At 28.4% G+C, this 19,566-nt stretch overlaps 1 protein-coding gene across 1 annotated transcript in view; it reads right to left on the bottom strand.

Moving 5' to 3' along the window:
* Positions 1-15,125: 15,125 nt before the first annotated feature.
* Positions 15,126-19,566, bottom strand: part of LOC100215884 (uncharacterized) — a 50,674-nt gene continuing 46,233 nt past the window's right edge. The window contains exons 12-13 of the mRNA XM_065795252.1: positions 16,356-16,522; positions 15,126-15,651 (exon numbers count right to left, since the gene is read on the bottom strand). Of these exons, the coding sequence (XP_065651324.1) occupies positions 15,349-15,651; positions 16,356-16,522 (470 nt within the window). The 3' untranslated portion in view covers positions 15,126-15,348. The remainder of the gene's footprint in view (positions 15,652-16,355; positions 16,523-19,566) is intronic.

Below are 19,566 nucleotides of genomic sequence, written 5' to 3' on the forward strand. Positions count from 1 at the left end.
ATTATAAATATATTATAAATTTACATATATTATAAACTATATAAATACATAAATTTATAACATATATTAGTATATATATATATTATAAAGTTACATAATCTACATTATGTACCATGAAACTAAGATGTTTTTATTACAATGACATTCCACTAGCATTATATCCTATTGTACGAGACTGCTTTTTATAAAGTAGCTGATAATTAATTCTGTAGTTAAAAGAATGAAAAATAACTACAAACTAATCTTTCCATTGTAATTATCAAAAGTATTTGGAAATGGTTTGCAAAGGTGTAATTGAACCTCACAATTTATTACCAACTAAAAATGCTGCATACTTACATGGGTTACGCTTGCATCTTCAAATTATTGAATGGAAGTTACTTGATGGGCTTTAGAACCTAAAGCTAAAGACTTGGGATGGAAAAAAGAATACAATGGTTTTATCCCAATAACAACAGAGTAGCCGTGGCGCAGTGGTAGCGCACTTGCCTCAGAAACAAAGGATCTGTGGTTCAAACCCCACCTCTGGGAAAGTCTTGCAACATCGGTTAGGAAGGAGGTGTGAACTTCAAACTAAATGCTCATCCGCGGTGCTTTGTGATAAGACCGTAAGGACTTCTTGGGGCATCTAAATAAAATATATAAATATATTTAAAAAAACTGGTAACGATGTAGTACCTCAAAACTTTCTAAGTGTTATAAGATGCAATTGTAAATGTCTTCAAAAAACCAAAGTGGTTCAAATACTTGCAGTTGTCGAAAACGTGGTCTTAAGTGCGTTTCCACTTGTGGTGGTAATCAAGGAGAAAATTATCGCAACAAAGAGGTGATTTTAATATGACTACAACATTAGATTTGACGCAATTTGTTACCACTTTTTAATATGAATGGAACATCCCATAATAGTAAATTTAAAATATGTTTGAAAAATAATTTACTATATTTAATTTACTAAACTTATCGTATTATTTTGTAGGAAAGAAAAACTTTGAAAATGATGAACATTTTTGATTACTACGACGACACTGATGAAACTTTTTTTTTGATAAATTTTTTACCCATAACCATATTGTTTTGAATAACTTTTATTTTAGATTTTAAATGAAAACAAGTTACATACTAGATAAATAAAAAAAATTAAAAACTGAAGAAGCTTATTACTAACTGTGTTTTTTATAATTTATTTTATAGACGTAATAAGTCATTGATTTCCAAACAAATTGTTTATAACCTATAGTTCTTATACAAATATAAATCAGCATCAAATTATCTTTCTAACGATATATGAATCAGCATCAAATTATCTTTCTAATGATATATGAATCAGCATCAAATTATCTTTCTAACGATATATGAATCAGCATCAAACTATCTTTTTAACGATATATAAATCAGCATCAAGTTATCTTTCTAACGATATATGAAAAGTACATTTTTAAAAAGAAAATTTTTTTTTCATAAATATTGTTATCCTTTTTTAATAAGGCCTAAAAGAGCACCTTCCGGTGCTCCAAATGGGGCTTTTGGTGACTCATCATATATTCATTTTTACTTGTACAAAGTTTCAGCTTTATAGTATTTTATTCTTGATTGTATCGAAATTCTACCGGACTAATAATCACCATCTAAAACATGCTATGTTTCAAGATAACGACAACAACCCATTATTTAATGTTTTTCAAGATCTATGTACCCTTAAAGCAAAGAATATTTACAGTTTGCAAAATAATAGCTATTTCAACATATTTTTGTGTTAAAAATTTAATAAAGTTTGTATTACTTATGGAGTACCTTATCTTTGGAATAAAATTGTTCGGCCCAATTTCGATTTATGAATCTCTTTTACAGATTTAAAAATAAGTTAAAAAAAAGAGTGTTATTTTTTCAACGGATAATATGTTAAAATATTTTTTGAGATATAATTTTTAACTAATCATTATTTCAACTATTTTAGATTGCTAACTAGATTAAACTACTTGTTTTATATTATACTTATATTTCAATTTTTATATGGTTCTGGCGGCAAGATCAGTATGATCTTCCAGTTTCCAAGTGTTGAGCCAGAGCATTTAGGATAAGATATGACTTTTATTAATAAATAGTGAAAATCAATATTGCATTTAGTTATTTACTTTCAATTAAAAAGACATTTTTTAAATTTGACGACGTAATTAATACTGCTTTTTAGGATTACCCTCAACTCGTAATTCATGGATGTATTTACACCAAAAAGGCAAACAAAATTAAAAGTATACGTGTTCCTGGTGGACTTGCTGTATATATGTGGACCGGTGAAAACTACCAGGGAACACCTTTAGGACCTTACATTGGACCAGTTTCTTTACCCGTCGTCGATAGTGCTCAGCCATCTGTTGAAAACAGTATATATTAAATTAGGTCCTTAAAGATTGTAAAATACAATCCTGTTGCTTTTGATTCTGTGAAAACTAAATAAAAAAAAAAAAATCTGAAGATCATAAATAATGATTAGTATCATTAATAAAATCAAAGAATAATTAATAACGAATCAAGCGAGAACATTAACGAGAACAATAGATATGACAAATGACGAATCAGCATCTCCAAAAAATGATCATTTGTAAAGTTGTTTAATTATTTAATAAATTGCAATAAAACTTGTTTTGTTTTTAATTTTCACTTTTGACAAATTATATACAATAACCAGTTCCGTAGCGATAATGATAATAAATTAATATTTTTCTGGAACCAATCAATTGCATTTATACTTTAAAAAATTAACTAAATACTCTTTTATTAGTAACATTCTTCTTCTCAATAGAAACTAAATTAAAAAATTATAATTTGAGTATATATCTAATGAATATTAATTACATCCTTTATATTATTATTATTTCAATATATTTCTGTATTCAAATTTTATTACTATTATAATTATATTTTTGTTTTAGTTGCTTTATTAATATTATTCACAATATGTAGTAGTTTTTGTTATGATTATAATTATTTAATTTTTCGTTCTTTATTCAAATATTACTTTATCATAAATTTTTATATATCTTATTTTTATAATTTTCAATAAATACGTTGTATAATATACGTATATAGTATGGCACTTGTAAATAAGTGCTATTTAATTAATTTATTCATTTGTTCTTGTTTTTTTCTTTTCTTTCGATTTTTCTTGTTTACTTGATTATTACTCTTGACTTGTCTACAACAAATATAAAGAAAGAGAACAATAAAACAAAAAAACAATAAAAAGAAAGAGAAAAAGAGAGAATTTTACCGATAGTTATAATATTTGGAAAAGTTGGAAAATTGATCAATAAAATAATAAAAAATCACTGGAATATTGTTGAACAGAATACTGATCTTAAAAATATATGGCCGATTCCACCTAACGCGAGTTACAAAAACATTAAATCGATCAAGAAATTTCTAATCCAGACGGCACATAAAAACCATAAATAAAAAACTTTTTATTTACTAAATTACAATTCCTAGGTGTTACTATTTACATAATATTATTGGTTTACCTCGCATCAATTTTCAATTTTTATTTATATTTAATTTTAAGATTTTAAGTTAGAATTAAACTTTTTATCGTGCATTTGTTATGGTCTCAAATGTACGTTATTTCGGACCGTAGAGAAAGCCTCATTTTAAATTATGTTTTCCCGCTCTTTACATTATTTTTGTGTTTTGGTAAATTTCTTATGTTATTCTATTTATAAATACCCATTTAACCGAAGATTGTCTGATTTTCTTTCATTGTAGATTTATTTATTACTAAAACAATACTTCATAAAAGATCTTACTCTTTGAAACTTTGATTTATTTATGTTCTTACTTATTTGTTGATGTATTTATTTTGAATCGCTTTGTTATGGTCTCAAAAACACGTTTAATTCGGACCGTAGAGAAAACTCTACTTTTTGAAATTTCAATTTTGTAATGCATTTCAATTTTGTAATGCAAACAGATAAAATATTTAAGAATACCCTTAGTAATCCTAGGGTTTAATAGCGTTTTTGTTTTAACCAATTTTGAAACTTCTGGAAACGCTTTGTTATAATATTTATAATAATCTGATATGAATATACCGTAGACTTTATCAGAGTTTTGATTCAGGAATAGGTAGGGTTCCCATATCTCCGGATTTGCCCGGAGATCTCCGGATTTTAAGGCAAAAAATAAGCCTCCGGCGGATTTCAAAAAAAAACATAAAATCTCCTGATTTTGGAGATTTTTACTTAATTTTTATAAAAATTTCATATTTAATACTTAAATTTTGAGTATATATAGAACTGAAAATGTAAAAACTATTAGATGTAAATATTTTTTTGTCATTCTACCAATTTATTAAAAATGCTCAAACAACACGTGTTCTCTTCTCTTCATAACACAATATTGAAAAATGCGCGCGCATCCAAACTTGCGAAAATGAAAGTTGCAACCGTTAAATTACATTAAGGTTATAAAGTATTTTGGTTTCTACTACACAAGAAAATATTCCTTGAATTTAAATATGACGTTTTAAAAAGTAAAAGAATTGCGACACTATCAATAATGTTTTCAATTAAAAAAAAATGTTTTCTAGTTTAAGAAAGGGAGAAATGGTTGTGAAGCCAAATTCAAAATTTGGCCAGCTAGATCATATATTTTTGTTTCTCACAATGATAAACAAATTTCCTTATGTTAATCTTATTTATCTAATGCATCTTACAATAATAAATAAGTCAAGATTACGCAATTTACATAATCTTTGACCTGTTATTAGTCCTAATACTAAGGGTTAAACGCTTTCATTTGGATGAAGCTTGACAGTATCCCTATCGGGATCAAGTTTAACGCTCTATTTTATTTGTAAAAGAAAAAGCCTTTTTTTATGTTAATAAATCATTGTGTCGTGACCAATTTTCCAATTTATGAGTTCAATAAGTATTTGTTATCAAACAAAAACTTATTGAAAAAGATGGTTTCAACAAAAATATATATTTGGTATGATTCATTTCCCCTGTTTATAGTTCTTGCTCTGTTCCAACAAATGATTGGTCGATGACAGTAAAATTGATAACTGATGCAAGTGATTAGTTAAATACAAGTAAATAATGGTTACAAGATGACCATAGAAGCAAGTTATATAATGAAGATTTAATTCATGGCTTGCATTTATTTAGTTTTTATCTTTCGTATATTATTTTGTATGTATATATTTTGTAAATTATATTGTAAATGGTATATTTCAATATAGAATAACTTATTCTATATTAAAAAATACCGTTTTAAAAGATTTATTTAATCAAGACTCAATAATTGCGAGACACTGTCTTACAATTGCCTTAGACAGTAATAAAATTGAATGTAAACATTTTGCGATTAACTAAATTAGTTTTAATTACAAATTCAGCAATTTGCACTAAAAAACGAATGATTTTTTTTTATTTTTAAAGTGATTTTTTTTAAAAAAAAGGGTTTTTATTTATTTAATTTTCTTTGAAGGAGTCCACTCCTGATACAACCTTGCTAAATAATGGGGACTCCCCTTTCATTTAACACGCTTAGTAAAATCTCCTCTTTTTCGATGATTACCATATGGTAACCCTAGGAATAGGCCATCCCAGTTAACACATGATAAAGGTTATGAAAATGTTTAACTGAATCGTTTATTATTCTTTTTGATATTTTTCATTTTTTTGAATATCATTTTTACTTCATTTTTTGAATTTACATTATAATATATTTATTGGGTTAATATTTTTTATTTGATCATTATTATTATAAAAGCTAATATCAGGATCAGAATCTTTTTTTAAAAGTGTTGATTTTTTAGTTAGTAAAGAATTAAATTTAAAGTTTTTTAAAGCTGAATCTTCGGTCATTTTAAATAAGAGTAATATAACAAAGAAAAATTATTAAAAAGCAAAATATATTAAAATCTTTAAAAAAAATAAATCATTTAACAAATTATTTCTAAATTCTTTGACAATTAACTTATCGTAAATGACAATAGAGTATTTATCTTTAATTCTATGACTTTTACTTTCTTCGAAAAGGTTTTTTCGAATTGCTGTAGTTTCGATTGAATAATCTTTGTTAATGTAAATTCACGATCATTTTAGTTTGTTTGCAATCTTTAAAGTTTCAACCTTATCTTTGTAGTTCAGAAATTTTGTAAAAATAGTTCTTGGTTTTTTTGGATCTAATTTCCCTGTTCTATGAGCTCTTTCAATAGCTTTTACATTAAGTTCATTTTCTAACAAATTAATTATTTTTTTCCCCGAGTCATTCCAGCTTTTAAAGTCATTTTCTACAATTCCTTCAAAACAAAGATTCGTTGACGATCTTTAAGTTGGCGTATCTTATTTTTGTATTCTTCTCCTATGCTTGACTTTAAAATCATTTTTTTTCCCCCATATCTTTTACATTTTTTTGTTGTAATCTTACAAAAATGTAACACTTTCTTTAATGCCTTGTTGTGTTTTTTCAAAATGTAATATTTTATCGTTTACTTTTAAAAGTTCGACTTTTCTGCCTTTACTTTCTTTTTTTTATGCTTCATATAAATGTTGTAAAAACAAAACTTCTTTTTGTAAAACGTCAATTTGATCGTTAGTTAATTTAAAGCTTCCGCTAATCAACTTGGTTATATCTTTTTGCTGTTTTACAAACATTACTTGGAATTTTCCCTTTCAAGCTTTATTGATATTTCTGAATCTTTACTTGAATTCATTTTCAACAAATAAATGCAAAATAACTATATGTAACATATCTGTATTTAACGTATTGTATGTATACCTGACGTAACGTATATTTTTCTACAAGTTTAAAAACACGTCCGATTACTCTAAATGCCGAAGCGATATTCAATCAGTGTGGCAAGTTTAAGCTTGTAATGTCATAAAAAAACTGATTTCTAAAACTTAATGTGTGAAATAACCCTTTCGTTAAACAGTTCAAAATGAAGTGGGGTGCAGAATTTAGATCCGTTTGGGGCTGGACATCGGCCTAAAGCGAGAGATATTGCTGCATTAGCCCCTGTTGTAATGTAATGCTTTAAATTAAACTTCTAGGATCTGCTTGATCATCGATGACCTGCATCAACCTGTCAGTTAAAGCTTGCTGAGTGAGGGTTAAGAAAAGATCTCTTAGTAATCTCTATAATCTATTAATGGTTGAATTTCTTGACCTTGCATTCTTACTGTAAGTTTGTAAATGATTGCACGACCTAAATTTTCTACAAGTCGAGTTGCTAAATCTGTAACTCTTGTTAAACAACATCATATAGTAACCTTACTGATCCAGGGCAAAACGATCATGTGTAATGATAAGGAAGGAAAATGAATTAGTAAGGGGTTGCTCATAAAGTACGTTCGCCAAAAACTTTGTTCTCCCCTCCCTTCCCCCTGTTGCCATGCTTACTTTTAAGCCCGCTCCCCCCTAAAAACTACGTACGCTTTTGAAATTGGTTAGGATTTAGCAATAGCTACTATTTAAACTTTGAGCCATATTTTATATTTTGTGGTAGCATATTTAGAGATCAGGTTACTTTCTCATATATTGATCATAAAAAAATTTCTGAAAAATGGAAAACATTGGAGTGGCAGAAACTGTTGGTGTTAAAGTTGTTGGAGGAACAACAGAAGAAACAGATTTTTTAGGTATTGATGCAGAAGATTGGGGTGGGTTATCTTAAAGGTGTAGATGAAAACACTCGATTATTAACAGATGAAGACTACAAAATTGGTGAATCTTTTTTAAATATTAGTAAAATATAACAAATAGATTTTAATACGTTAGGAAATTGACGATAGCATTTCTAAAATAGTTGATAATCTATTTGTACCAAACAGACTTTTTGTAGGTTCAATTCAAAGAATGGAGCTAGTGATCACGTGAAACAAAAAAAAGGCAATGTGAAAAAATTAAAAAAGAAATATTAAATAAAACTGTTGATCAACTTTATAATAAAGCAAATTCAAAAAAGTTACTTGGAATGGATAGAAATAATATAGAAGGTAGGTTTTATTTATCTGGTAATAAATTAATATTTGAAACAATAAGTAAAAGGCTATAATACTAACCAAGTGGTTTTGATAAAGCCAAGAGGGGGAGGGTATACATTAAACCTCATACTAGTTTGCCAGCTGATGTGTTAAGAGATATGGGTTTAGTGTTTAGAAAAAGTCCTAAACATCACGCAGAACAGCTTAATAAAGATTATATAGAATTAAAAAAAAATATTAAAGGGTTTAGATATAAAAATTACTAAAGAAACAAATGCAAAAAAAAATATTGGAATCATTAGGAATAATTAACAAATCCGCTGATGTTCTTACTGAGCTAACTTCAAGCTTACCACCTAATATTAAGCAAAATTGAATCTAAACAAATTTGAATCTAAAAAAAATTGAATATAAAATTTTTTAATCTAAACAAATATCTAAAATAATCTAACAATAAATAATTTGAATCTATACAAAATTGAATCTTAAAAAAAAAAAAATCTAAAAAAAAAAAAGTGAATCTAAACAAGAACGATTATCACTTCGCGAGGCTTTTGAAAAAACAAATAATGAAAAGAACTTTTATTAAAAAGAAGTTGAAAAATTCATAATTGACGCTCTTGAAGAAATAGAAAAGAAACTACCTGATATTTCAAAAGAAGCGCTTGAGCAGTAAAGAAAAAATTTAAAAGATGCTCAAAAAAATTTAGATAATGCAAATTTAAAATTAGAACAACTAAAAAATAACGTTAAAAGCCAATTTGATTATATTCAAGACCTTTTCAAAAGACTTTTCAAAGAAAGAACTCAGAATTATTTTAGCAGATAAAATTATAATGATTTTTTGCAAACAAGGATTAACCATAGTTGCAGTGTTATAGTCTATAGGATTAGTGGTTACAGCTATAGTTCAAAGTCTAGTAAATTTAAGTAAAGCTGGCGAGAAAGGTAAACAAGGAGAGCTGGAACACAGGGTGAAAAAAAGTGAAAAATAAGTTCAGGGCAAACAGGGTGAAAAAGGTGAAAAAGGAGAACAAGGTAAACTGGGCAAAAGAGGTAAAAAAAAAAAAAAAAAAAAAGAGATTCAGGCAGCAATGATAAAAGTGGTTGAGAAAACAAAAGTATTTTAAATCATCTAGCTAACTCTTTGAGGCGAATTGCTGAAAAATTTGCTGCCACCCTTGGGTATTACTCGGGTATCATTGGAGAAATACTATCTTGGATATTACGCGTAGAAGCTAATGTTGTGTTTTTAGCGGAAAATTTGTGGCTTTTAACTTTTAGCTATAGTTTTAATTACAAGGATTATTAACTAATCTTATGAAATGAATGTTAGAAATAAAAAGTACTAATTCTTATTAAATTTATTTATAATTTATTTATAACTCTAAGAATGACTTACTATAAACCAGGAACAAGGCTATACTTAATACCAGATGACGTTTTAGGTTTTTTTGATTTTAAATATGCTTTAGCTAGAGATAATACAATAAATGTTGGAAAATCATCATAAAGATGCTAAATATTATGCTATTGAAAAAGGAAGTTGAATCAGAATGGCTACAAAAGTGTTGCATTCCAGATAGCAACGAATATAAACGTCCAAGATTGGTTAACAAACCACCACTCGGTAGCGACGGCTAGTACATAGAGAAAGATCCTTATTACTATCATTATGATGAGTATAAAGAAGAATTAATTTATAAACCTCTTGAAGGTCCACCAAATTACATTCTCAAAACTAAAGATATAAAATTGAGCGATTTAATTTATTACACTATGGGAGGAGCAAGTCGATACCTATTGACTATTACTGAGATTGAAAACCGAATTGTATTTGTCAATAAAGATTTTAGCTTTAATTTTTATTGTTTGAACGTTCACGTTCAAATAATATATCAAATAAATAATCACGTTCCTCATGATTACACTCCGAATGATGATATTAGCTATATTAATTTACTTAGTTTTACTATTTCATGTGCTAGTTTTTGCTGCGGATTAAATACACCGATGTTTTAATGCAATGATACTTTAGGAAAGGCTTTATTCCGTTTTCATATTTATTATATTGCACGTCGTATTTTACGGAGGCTTAGTGTTACACTCCCCAACAAAAAAAAATTTTAACCTTTTAAATGTGATTATAATAAAGTCGTTTTTAATAAAAATAAACCTGAATTTAATATTGATTTTGAAAAAGTTTTTAAAAAATGGGATAACCCTTAAGATCCTCGACTAGTTCAAGACGGAAAAACTGGTGATTATCATGTAATTGACTTAAGTTTAGGTCAGGTTCCGGATGAGACAGATAGGATAATTAAAATTGGTCTTGTGGCTATTTCAGAAAGTGTAAAACAAGACTCTGATAAGCACTTGTTAAATAGTTTTGAAATTATAGACGACAGCTCCGGAGAACATTTCTGCAAGACTATAATGGGTATGTTAGCCAGGCCACAAGCTGTAGAAGAGTCTAAGCAAGAAATCACTTTAGATACAGAAGCTGGAGTGATACGAATGTCAAGCAATGGATCAATCTGTTTGTCGGCTATATCAGGTAAAAGGCAACTAGTGGAATCAAGAGATGATATTGATGAGAAGTCCTAAGCAAACAATTCAGCTTTATCTTTAGGTGAGGTGACAGAATCCGAACCATACAAGAGAGGTTGAATAACAGATTTGCTCTCATTATTGATACAGGTAAAGATTCTCTACAAGAGCCTAATTTTTGATATGAAATACAAGGTTTCATCATCTGAGAATAGCGAGCTTTGGAATTAGACAAAACCTTTTTACAATGGTTGCGATCAATAGTAAACAGACGTCTGTTCTCTGGAGAATTGTTTTGCTGATAGATATGGAAGTAGCTGTTTCGATTGGAAATTGCAGCAGCACAATGTGAGGAAAACCACGGAGAAGAGTGAGGCTGGACCTGAGAAGAGGGAATCAAAGATTCCATTTTAGCTGAATCCATGAAGTTATGTAAAAAGAACATTTTTCATCAGGAAGAAGAAAGATTTCTACCCAAAAGCACCATTAAGAAAATCATGGAAGGAGTCCCCGTCAGATTTAACGTAGTTGTAAGAAATATGATGATAGGGGGATTCTGATGATGAAGAAGAATGAAATAATAGTTACAGAGAGATCAACCCGTGATCAGAAGCACTATGCGTCAATGTGGAGAAACTGAGCGCTGATTAGGATCAGAAACAAGACATAGGTCGAGTAAAGAAGGTAAATAATTCGGGTTGTCTGAAAAGCTAGTTGGAAAGTTGACTATTTAAGTTAGAGATTGAGAAAGGCAAAAGTGGAGGGCCTTAACGCCAGCAGAGTCACTGACACTAGAGTCAAGCTCATCAGAGTACAGAGTATATGCACTTATCCAAGGGTAATAAGAAGTTTCTAAATAAAGTACTAGTGAAAGGAATCTTATTTGATAGTTTAGGTGTATAGGATAGGAATTCTATTTGGTAGTAGAGTTTGAACTGTTTCAGTTAAAAATTTATCAAATTCATGTAATATAGTGTTTTGTTCAAATATACTAGTGTTATCAATTTTAATCATTTGTGGCAGAAAACCAAAGCATGATTTTAGTTTTCCTGTAAATTCCTTCATTATTTCCCATTTTTTAATTTGTTAAGTAATTCCGAGTAACTGTTTTTTTTAAGTTTTTACGAATTTTATCAAATAAATATCTATAGTTTTCGCAAATTTTTTCTAAAAATAGCGTGGCACAAAATTTGGACTTAAAAGAAGGTTCTGTTAAAGTCCAACTTAAAGCATGGACTTAGGTAATAGAACATCTTGCAAAATAAAACTTTAATAATTTCATTAATAATATCTCTAACATTTTATTGAATTTTTTTTCCCCTAATTTAAAAAAAGTTTTCTTCACTTTTATATATTTTATTTTACAGCTCCAAGGTAACTCGGGATACATTGACAGGTGGGTAAGATTATTTTATTAAATGTTTAACATTTAATATAACAGTGTTACCCAAAATAACACGTATTATATTATATGTTTTTACAAGTCAACAGTAATCTTTTGAATGAACACATATAGCTATTTATATCCACATATTTTTAAACATAAATAACGACGCAATAAATAACGACACAATACGGCGAACACATATTAAACTTATTTTTTTTTTTAATGTTAAAAAATCTTTTATAAGGTAAGTTAAACCATACTGTAATATAATTTAAATGTATTTTTATGATGTTATTTCTAAATGCGAAGCATTTAAAATGATTTTTTAGTATTTTTTGTTTAAAACGCGCATTTCGGTTTTGGAGTAACATTGACAGGATTGTCAAAGTTACCCCATAGGTTTGTCAAAATTTACTCAATGTGTGATTCTTGTCATTACGCTTTAAATGTAAATAAATAATTGATATTTTTTTTTTTAGAGTTTATGATCACATGATATCATGCCTCGCAACTTCATAAAAAAAACTAAGTTCAACATAAGAATTGTATAATTGGGAAGCCATGAAGAAAGCTATTAATATTGTGAGTGAAAACAATGTTAGCACAAGTAAAGTAGCATTCATGTAGCATTAATGACGTAGTTAATGACTTTTTTGAAAAACTAGCAATTTTTATTGAGAAAACTCATTACTTTTTGAGCCACATAATATATTCAATGTAAATGAAACAGGATTTCAAACCGACATAGGCAAGCGGAATATTTTCTGCAAACGTGGATAAAGGAAAACAAATAAAACGGTTGATACTTCAACTAAAACAATGTTCACAGTGCAGGTATACTGTTCTGCTACCGGTCAACTTTTATTACTATACATTGTTTATAAAGGTCTTCACCTTTACAGCGCCTTGTGCAATGGTGGTCTAGATAAAGCACGTTGCAACTGTTCTCCTTCAGGTTGGATGAATCCCCTAAACCATTGATGGTTTAAAACTATATTTATTACCAAAACAAACCAATTAGAAGTATCGAAGCTTCTAATATTTGACGGACGCAAATCTCACATATCAAAAACTGTTAGACTTAGCTATTGCAAACAACATTGAGCTAATTTGGTTTACCTGCCCATACAAGTTGAACTTTGCAGCCTTTAGATGTAGGTGTTTTTAAGACAGTCAAAGCATCTTGGAGGAACTGTTTTAAAATATGATAAAACAAGATACAAAAATGTAGATAAAGCAACTTTTCCATAATTGCCGAAATTGGTTACAGACAGGGGAATTCAGTCAAAACAATGCTGTAATGGCTTTTGAAACTAGTGGAATTTTCCCACTAAAATGAAATAGAATAACTAGTTAGAAATTGTCAACGGCAGAGCCTCTGACATTGGGTGTAAGCGCAATAAGCGCAAGTAATAACGAAAATTAAAATAAGATTACACCGGCAATCGATAACATGAATAACATAAGCTCCGTACCAATGCGAGTCACAAGCTTAGATAAAATACAGGAAGTTCTGACTCTTAGAAAACAACTAGAAGCAATACTTTTAAAATATCTTCAACCCACGCAACCTGTGAAAAGCGACGAAAAAAAAAAGAATCAAGAGAACTTTGGCAGAATGTCTGACATTTGATGAATCTCGTGCAAGATTAAATGAAATGGAATCAAATAAAAAAAAGCAAACTTAAAAAAAATGACTTAATTTTATTTATTCAAGTAGACAATATCAGAACTGAATCTATTTGGTCTTATTCCTCTTAAAAAATAATTTATGTTAAGTTTTCAGTGCTAATTTACATAAAAAGAAACTGTAGGTAGGTGTTAGTATGTATTTCAAATGCTTTCTCTTTTTTTATTTGTCGAAATTCCATTATTATGTTACCATTATAAAGTATTTTTAACATTTAAAGCATAAAACATTCCCTAGATAGAGAGTAAAATTGACAGTGGCACTACGAAAATAATTATCTATCAATAATATTACACAGAAAATTAAAAATTTTAACAAATTAAAAAGTTAATGGCAGCATTATTATCGGTAAACACTTAGAAATATTAGATACCGAATTTTTTTTCGCTTGCTGGAAAAAAATTTGGTGTATCAATGTGTAACCACTTTACCTTATGGGCCCCATACTGTACCCATATATCAATGTTTCCTGGGTAAATATGCTTATCTCATATAAGGATGGTATACAAAAAGCTTGGAGCTTGGGAACAAAAAAGCTATGAAATTTTTCCCCTCCCCTGCCCTTTAGTTGGGAGCAGGGTTCGGAGTAGGGTCGGGATTAGAATTAGGTGTTGGTTAGGGTTAGTTTATAAAATATTTTCTTCATTATTTTTTGACTATATTTAAATTCATCGACAAATTTCAAATTTCATACAATTATCTCTTAGTGTTTGAAAATTATGAACATATAAAGTTTAAACTCCCTCAATTTGAGAGGGAAGTAAATTTTATAAAGATCATATATTTGGAGATTATTTCGTGAAACCTAAAATTTATCGATGAATGTCAATTTAGTTAAAAATATTAAAGTTAAAAAACTCTTCTATTACTTATTCGAATTGTAAAACGATTGAAGTTTGTTTTATTTTGTTCACTTTTTTTTTTCCTCACTTGATGACTTTGTTTCTTTGTATAGTTTGTATTGTTATAATTTTGACTTAAAATATTTTTGAAGAAACTATTACGGTTTGACCATCTGACCAGAGCATGTAGAGGTAGATGATAAAATGTCTCATAAAAAATTTTCATGATATAGAAAAAGGAAAAAAAAAGGCAACTAATATTATATATAATATCAGAAGTTTTAAATTTTTTTTTCTTTTTCTAACTCATGAAGATTCTTGAAAATGTCAGATGTTCAAAATATATATAACTGTAACATTGTAAAAGGTGTGAATATTGATAAGATAAATAAATTATACGTTTCAACCTGAAATAAAGACTTATTCTTCAAGAAAATTGCGTTTCTTAATTCAAAATTGGGTGGGCTAAAAATAAATCACTTTCGGCAATAGATTATCGATGGTGGGCGAAATAAATGAGCCTTTTAAAGATAATCCGCGTTCATTTTATAAAAATGTTTAAAAATATACGACTACATTTTTTCTAAATTTTGTGTTTCTCGGCTTGTTAGAGAACGCCATGGCTAAAACATTAGTTGCGTGGTATTGCCGGTCAAGAAATATCTATATAAAAGAAAAAAGATTTCTTTAAAAAATGTAGGTACGGTATATTACATTTTCCTGGTGCTTTATTAAAACTGTTTAATTAAAAACAAAACAAAAAAATTATTGTAACTTGTTAAATAATTAAATAAGTTTATAATCGATCATTTTTTCGACATGCTGATTCATTATTTGTCATATCAAATGTTCTAGTTTGATTCGTTATTAATGATTGTTTATCTTTATTACTTATTCTTTATGATTTTTAGATTTTCCTTTAGAAAATTTTCTTTTCACAGTATCAACAGCAACAGGTTTGTATGGAACAATCTTTAAAGACTTAATTTGAGATTTATCATTTGGTTCCTCGGATGGCTCACCACCATCGACGACGGATACAGAAACTGGCCCGATATAAGGTCCTATAGGTCTTCCCTTATAGTTTTCATCGGTCCACATATATACAGCAAGTCCACCAGGAACACGCATACTTTTAATTTTGGTTCCCTCGTTGTGCCAATAACATCCATGAATAACGAGGTTAGGGTAAGCCTAAAAAGCAATATTAATTACGTCATCAAACTTAAGACAAAAAAGGTTGAAATACTTAATGTTTAGATTCAAGCAGAAAAACATTTTGTTGTTGAACTTACATTTTACAACAAAATATTTTTAAGTGTCTTCTTAATTTAAAATAACTAATGCAATTTTGTCTATCACTCATTATTTATAAAAGTCATATCTTATTCTAAATTCTCTGGCTCAGCACTAAACTGTTTTTTTTTGTCAACATACAGCCATTTTTTCAGCAACGTCTCTTACAAATACCTGTTTTTTTTTGTTTGTTCTGTTTTTAATTTTTACGCAAAACAATAAATTTTCAAGTCTTTTTTAAATACATTACTATAGAATTATATTTTAACTCAATAAAAAATTTGAAAAGCGGAGGACAGAAGCTTGGTTGCTATGTAAGTTTTGTTGTTATGTAAACTCCTTTTTTGCTACAGTAAAAACAAAGTAAACATTACTTAACATAAATTAACACAAATTTCTTTGAACTAGTTTTTTTAAATAATATTTTGAAAAATGATTTTGAAAAAATCATTTTTTTAAATATTTTAATCTATTTTAGTTTTGATCATTATTTCTTCACATCATCTTATTAAAATAACTTTTAAATGCAAACATTTATTCCAACTTAGATTTACTTAAAAACGTATAAAAATTTATTGAAATTGGAAAAAAAATGTTCTTACATTGGTTTCAATAAAATCACACATCTGAGAGAAAGATGAACCACGACAAATCTTTACCATCTCTGAAGATTTTTTGTCACTGCTAGATACTTTCATGGATTTTGTCTTAGCTCCCCCACATACTTTATCAATGGTGTTAGCACCAATAAATGGACCATAGGCAGTTCCTAATAAAATTAAAATTAGAAATAATTATGAGCAAATTAAATTGTAAAAAATACTTTTCTAGGACAAACCCTAACTATACCTCTTCTAAAAAAGATTTCAAATAATAAGAATCAGGAAAGCAATATGAAGGAAGCGAATTACAAAAAACTAGAGGAATAAAAGTTTTTGGAGCACTTAGGAACAGTCACAGAAAAAGGATGAGACTTAACTGAATGACGAGTAACATGAGAATGAATTTTAGTAGATGGCACGAGAGACGTTAGCTCTTTAGAGCAGTGCCCATTATAGTATTTGTAGAAAAGAGAAAGAGAAGCAACATTACGACAATGTGATAATGGTTGGAAGTTGGCTGCATGAGCTGGTCCAACTATGTTTATAATACGTTTATTTAACAGGTTTTCACCTTTATAAATTAAAATGAAGAATTTTTCGTATAAGCGAAGATTGCAAATTTTTGACAAGGAGTTATAAGGATTGCAACGTTTCACAATTTTCCACTTAATTGAGGGTGTAAACATTTTGCCTTTTATGTTCCAAATTTCTTTAGACAACTTAGTATCATTTTTATATTTATTAATGTTAAATGATTCATGGCCTACTTTATTTATACGGCCGGATATTTTGTATTTTGAAGAAAAAAATAGAAGGCCAGTTTTTAAAATCGTAATGTTTCAAAAACTTAATACGTTTTGAACATTTTCAAAATTATTTTACTTTCTAAATTTAAAAAGTCCACTAAAGTTGTATATATTCATAATTTTAGATATTAAACGAACATTTATTAAGAAATAAATAAATAAAAAGAGTCTTTATTTTAAAATTTAGAATTAGTAAAAACAATGTAAGAAACAAGAACAGTTATAAAAAATATTAAAATATTTTTCTTTTTTCATTAAAAAATAAAATAATTATATTATAAATAATTTATTAAACATTCTCAAATTTTTTCTTTTTAAAAGATTTTACATGATCAACAGCTACTTCGCTGGTAGAGATAATTCTTTTATTATTAAGAAAAATGTTAACAATTCTTCCAGCAAGTTTTATCCCAATTTTCTCATGCATGGGACAAGAAAGTCTGAAAAGAGTCATAAAAGTGGTTTAAAAAATATTCTAAAGCTTGTCGTGCATGTAAATTAAATTTCTTTATTTTGTTATAAGAGTAGTCAATCATAGCAAAGGATGTGCAAACTTAATCCAAAAGTGATGGTGAAGGAATAGTGAGACCACCCCTAGAAATAATTGTTAAATAAGTATGATCAGGATTGCTTTCATCAATATTGACACAACATAAAAATTCTTTACAACATGTACCAAAACGTTTTTTAAGTTTCTTTGCTATATATCCAGCAATATGAGCACCTACTTCCCTACTTTCTGGTGCAAGTGTCATGATTTCTGGAGTACACTCAGCTTTATCAATATCAAGAAGAAAGTTTTTCAAATCTGTTAAATTATTTTCTGACTCAAGAGGCATTTTCAAACTATCATCAAAGTTAATACTTTCTTTAACTATACTTTTGATTTTTAATATTTTTCAGAAATAGTGACATCTTTTAAACCCACCAAAAATCTTCCACCGCTCATTTGTCTATATTGTCCAAATCTCCTTTCTAAAGGGTCACTTTGAAATCTCGCAGTTAAAACAAAGTGATATCCATCATTAAGTAAGTCCTCGATCAATAAGGCATGACTATTAAGTGTTCTTATTAGTGCTGCAGCTGTCTGAACACTTAAAGTAAACTTCTCACAGTTTGGTATCTTTTGTCATTGCCAAGCTTTAATCCAATGTGCCATTTCCCTAAGAAATTCAGGTTTTTTATCACCAGAAACGACTGCATTACCTAAAATATTACATGTTGAATATTGACATTTAGAATTTGATAAAGCCCACCACTTGTTAAATAATGTAAGAAAATCTGCACTACTTTTAAGATCAGGAAAATATGAGTGAATCGCTGCAGATGTAGTTTCATCAAAAACTGCAAGTGCTAAAGAAACATTTTGTTTAAAATTGCCAGGATGTAATACTTTCATTGTTATTTTTGGTGCTTTACGCAAGCCAGCATCAAGAGCGTGGTCTTTTTCATAAATATTATGGAAGGTGCTCCATTTAATTTCTCCCCCACATACAATTATAGGATCTTTAAATCCATTAAAGTTAAATTCTGGAAATAAAAATCTTTTGCAATTTAACAAATTATTTCTGATGTTTTTAATAAGATGAACAACATCAAAACAAAGGTAAATTTTTTTTAGATTGTAAATAAAAAACAAATCTTCGGCTTGTTGATTTGATGCACAAAGAATTTTTTTAAAACAAGAAACATTAGAGGAATGGTTGTCACACACAATAACTCTAACATTAAATTCACATTCAGTTAAAATACGAAGACATTCAAAAATTTCTTCTTTCAACCATTCAGCATTGATTTTTTTTTTCAGGAGACGTTTTAATCACATATAGAATGTTTTGTTTCAGGCGAACTATCATAAAACAAACTATTCCCTTATACATTTCTCCAGACTCATCACTACCAATCATCTCTCCAGCAAAATACTCCTCACATTTTTGCAAGTACATTTCATCAAAAATCAAGCAAATGTCTTGAGATATCTTACCTTCTAATTTTAAACGTTTTGCACAACTTAGAGCATCAATATTTCCACTAGTTATTTTTTTAAGTAATGATAATGATGGTAAAGGCAATTCTTCACGCAAAAGTTGGTATGACTGTATAGAAGTATATCGTAATATCAGTGAATATTTTATAATATTGGCTGAATAAATAGGTTTTTTTATATATTTAATTTGCTGTAATTCAGTCGATACAGATGAAAACTGTTCGGCTTGTGATTTAATGTAGATAGGAAAATTATGAAGCACACTTTTACAAGATAAACCACAATCTCTTCCTTGACGAAACCACTGAGGCAATGGCAGAGGTGAACCTTTGTAAAATAATTTAACATGCATCTCATTGTTTACACGAATGCACTCTGTAACTTCTGGAATAGATAAAGTACTATGACTCAATTTATA

Source organism: Hydra vulgaris, chromosome 04 (assembly GCF_038396675.1).
Source record: "Hydra vulgaris chromosome 04, alternate assembly HydraT2T_AEP".
Lineage (NCBI taxonomy): Eukaryota > Metazoa > Cnidaria > Hydrozoa > Anthoathecata > Hydridae > Hydra > Hydra vulgaris.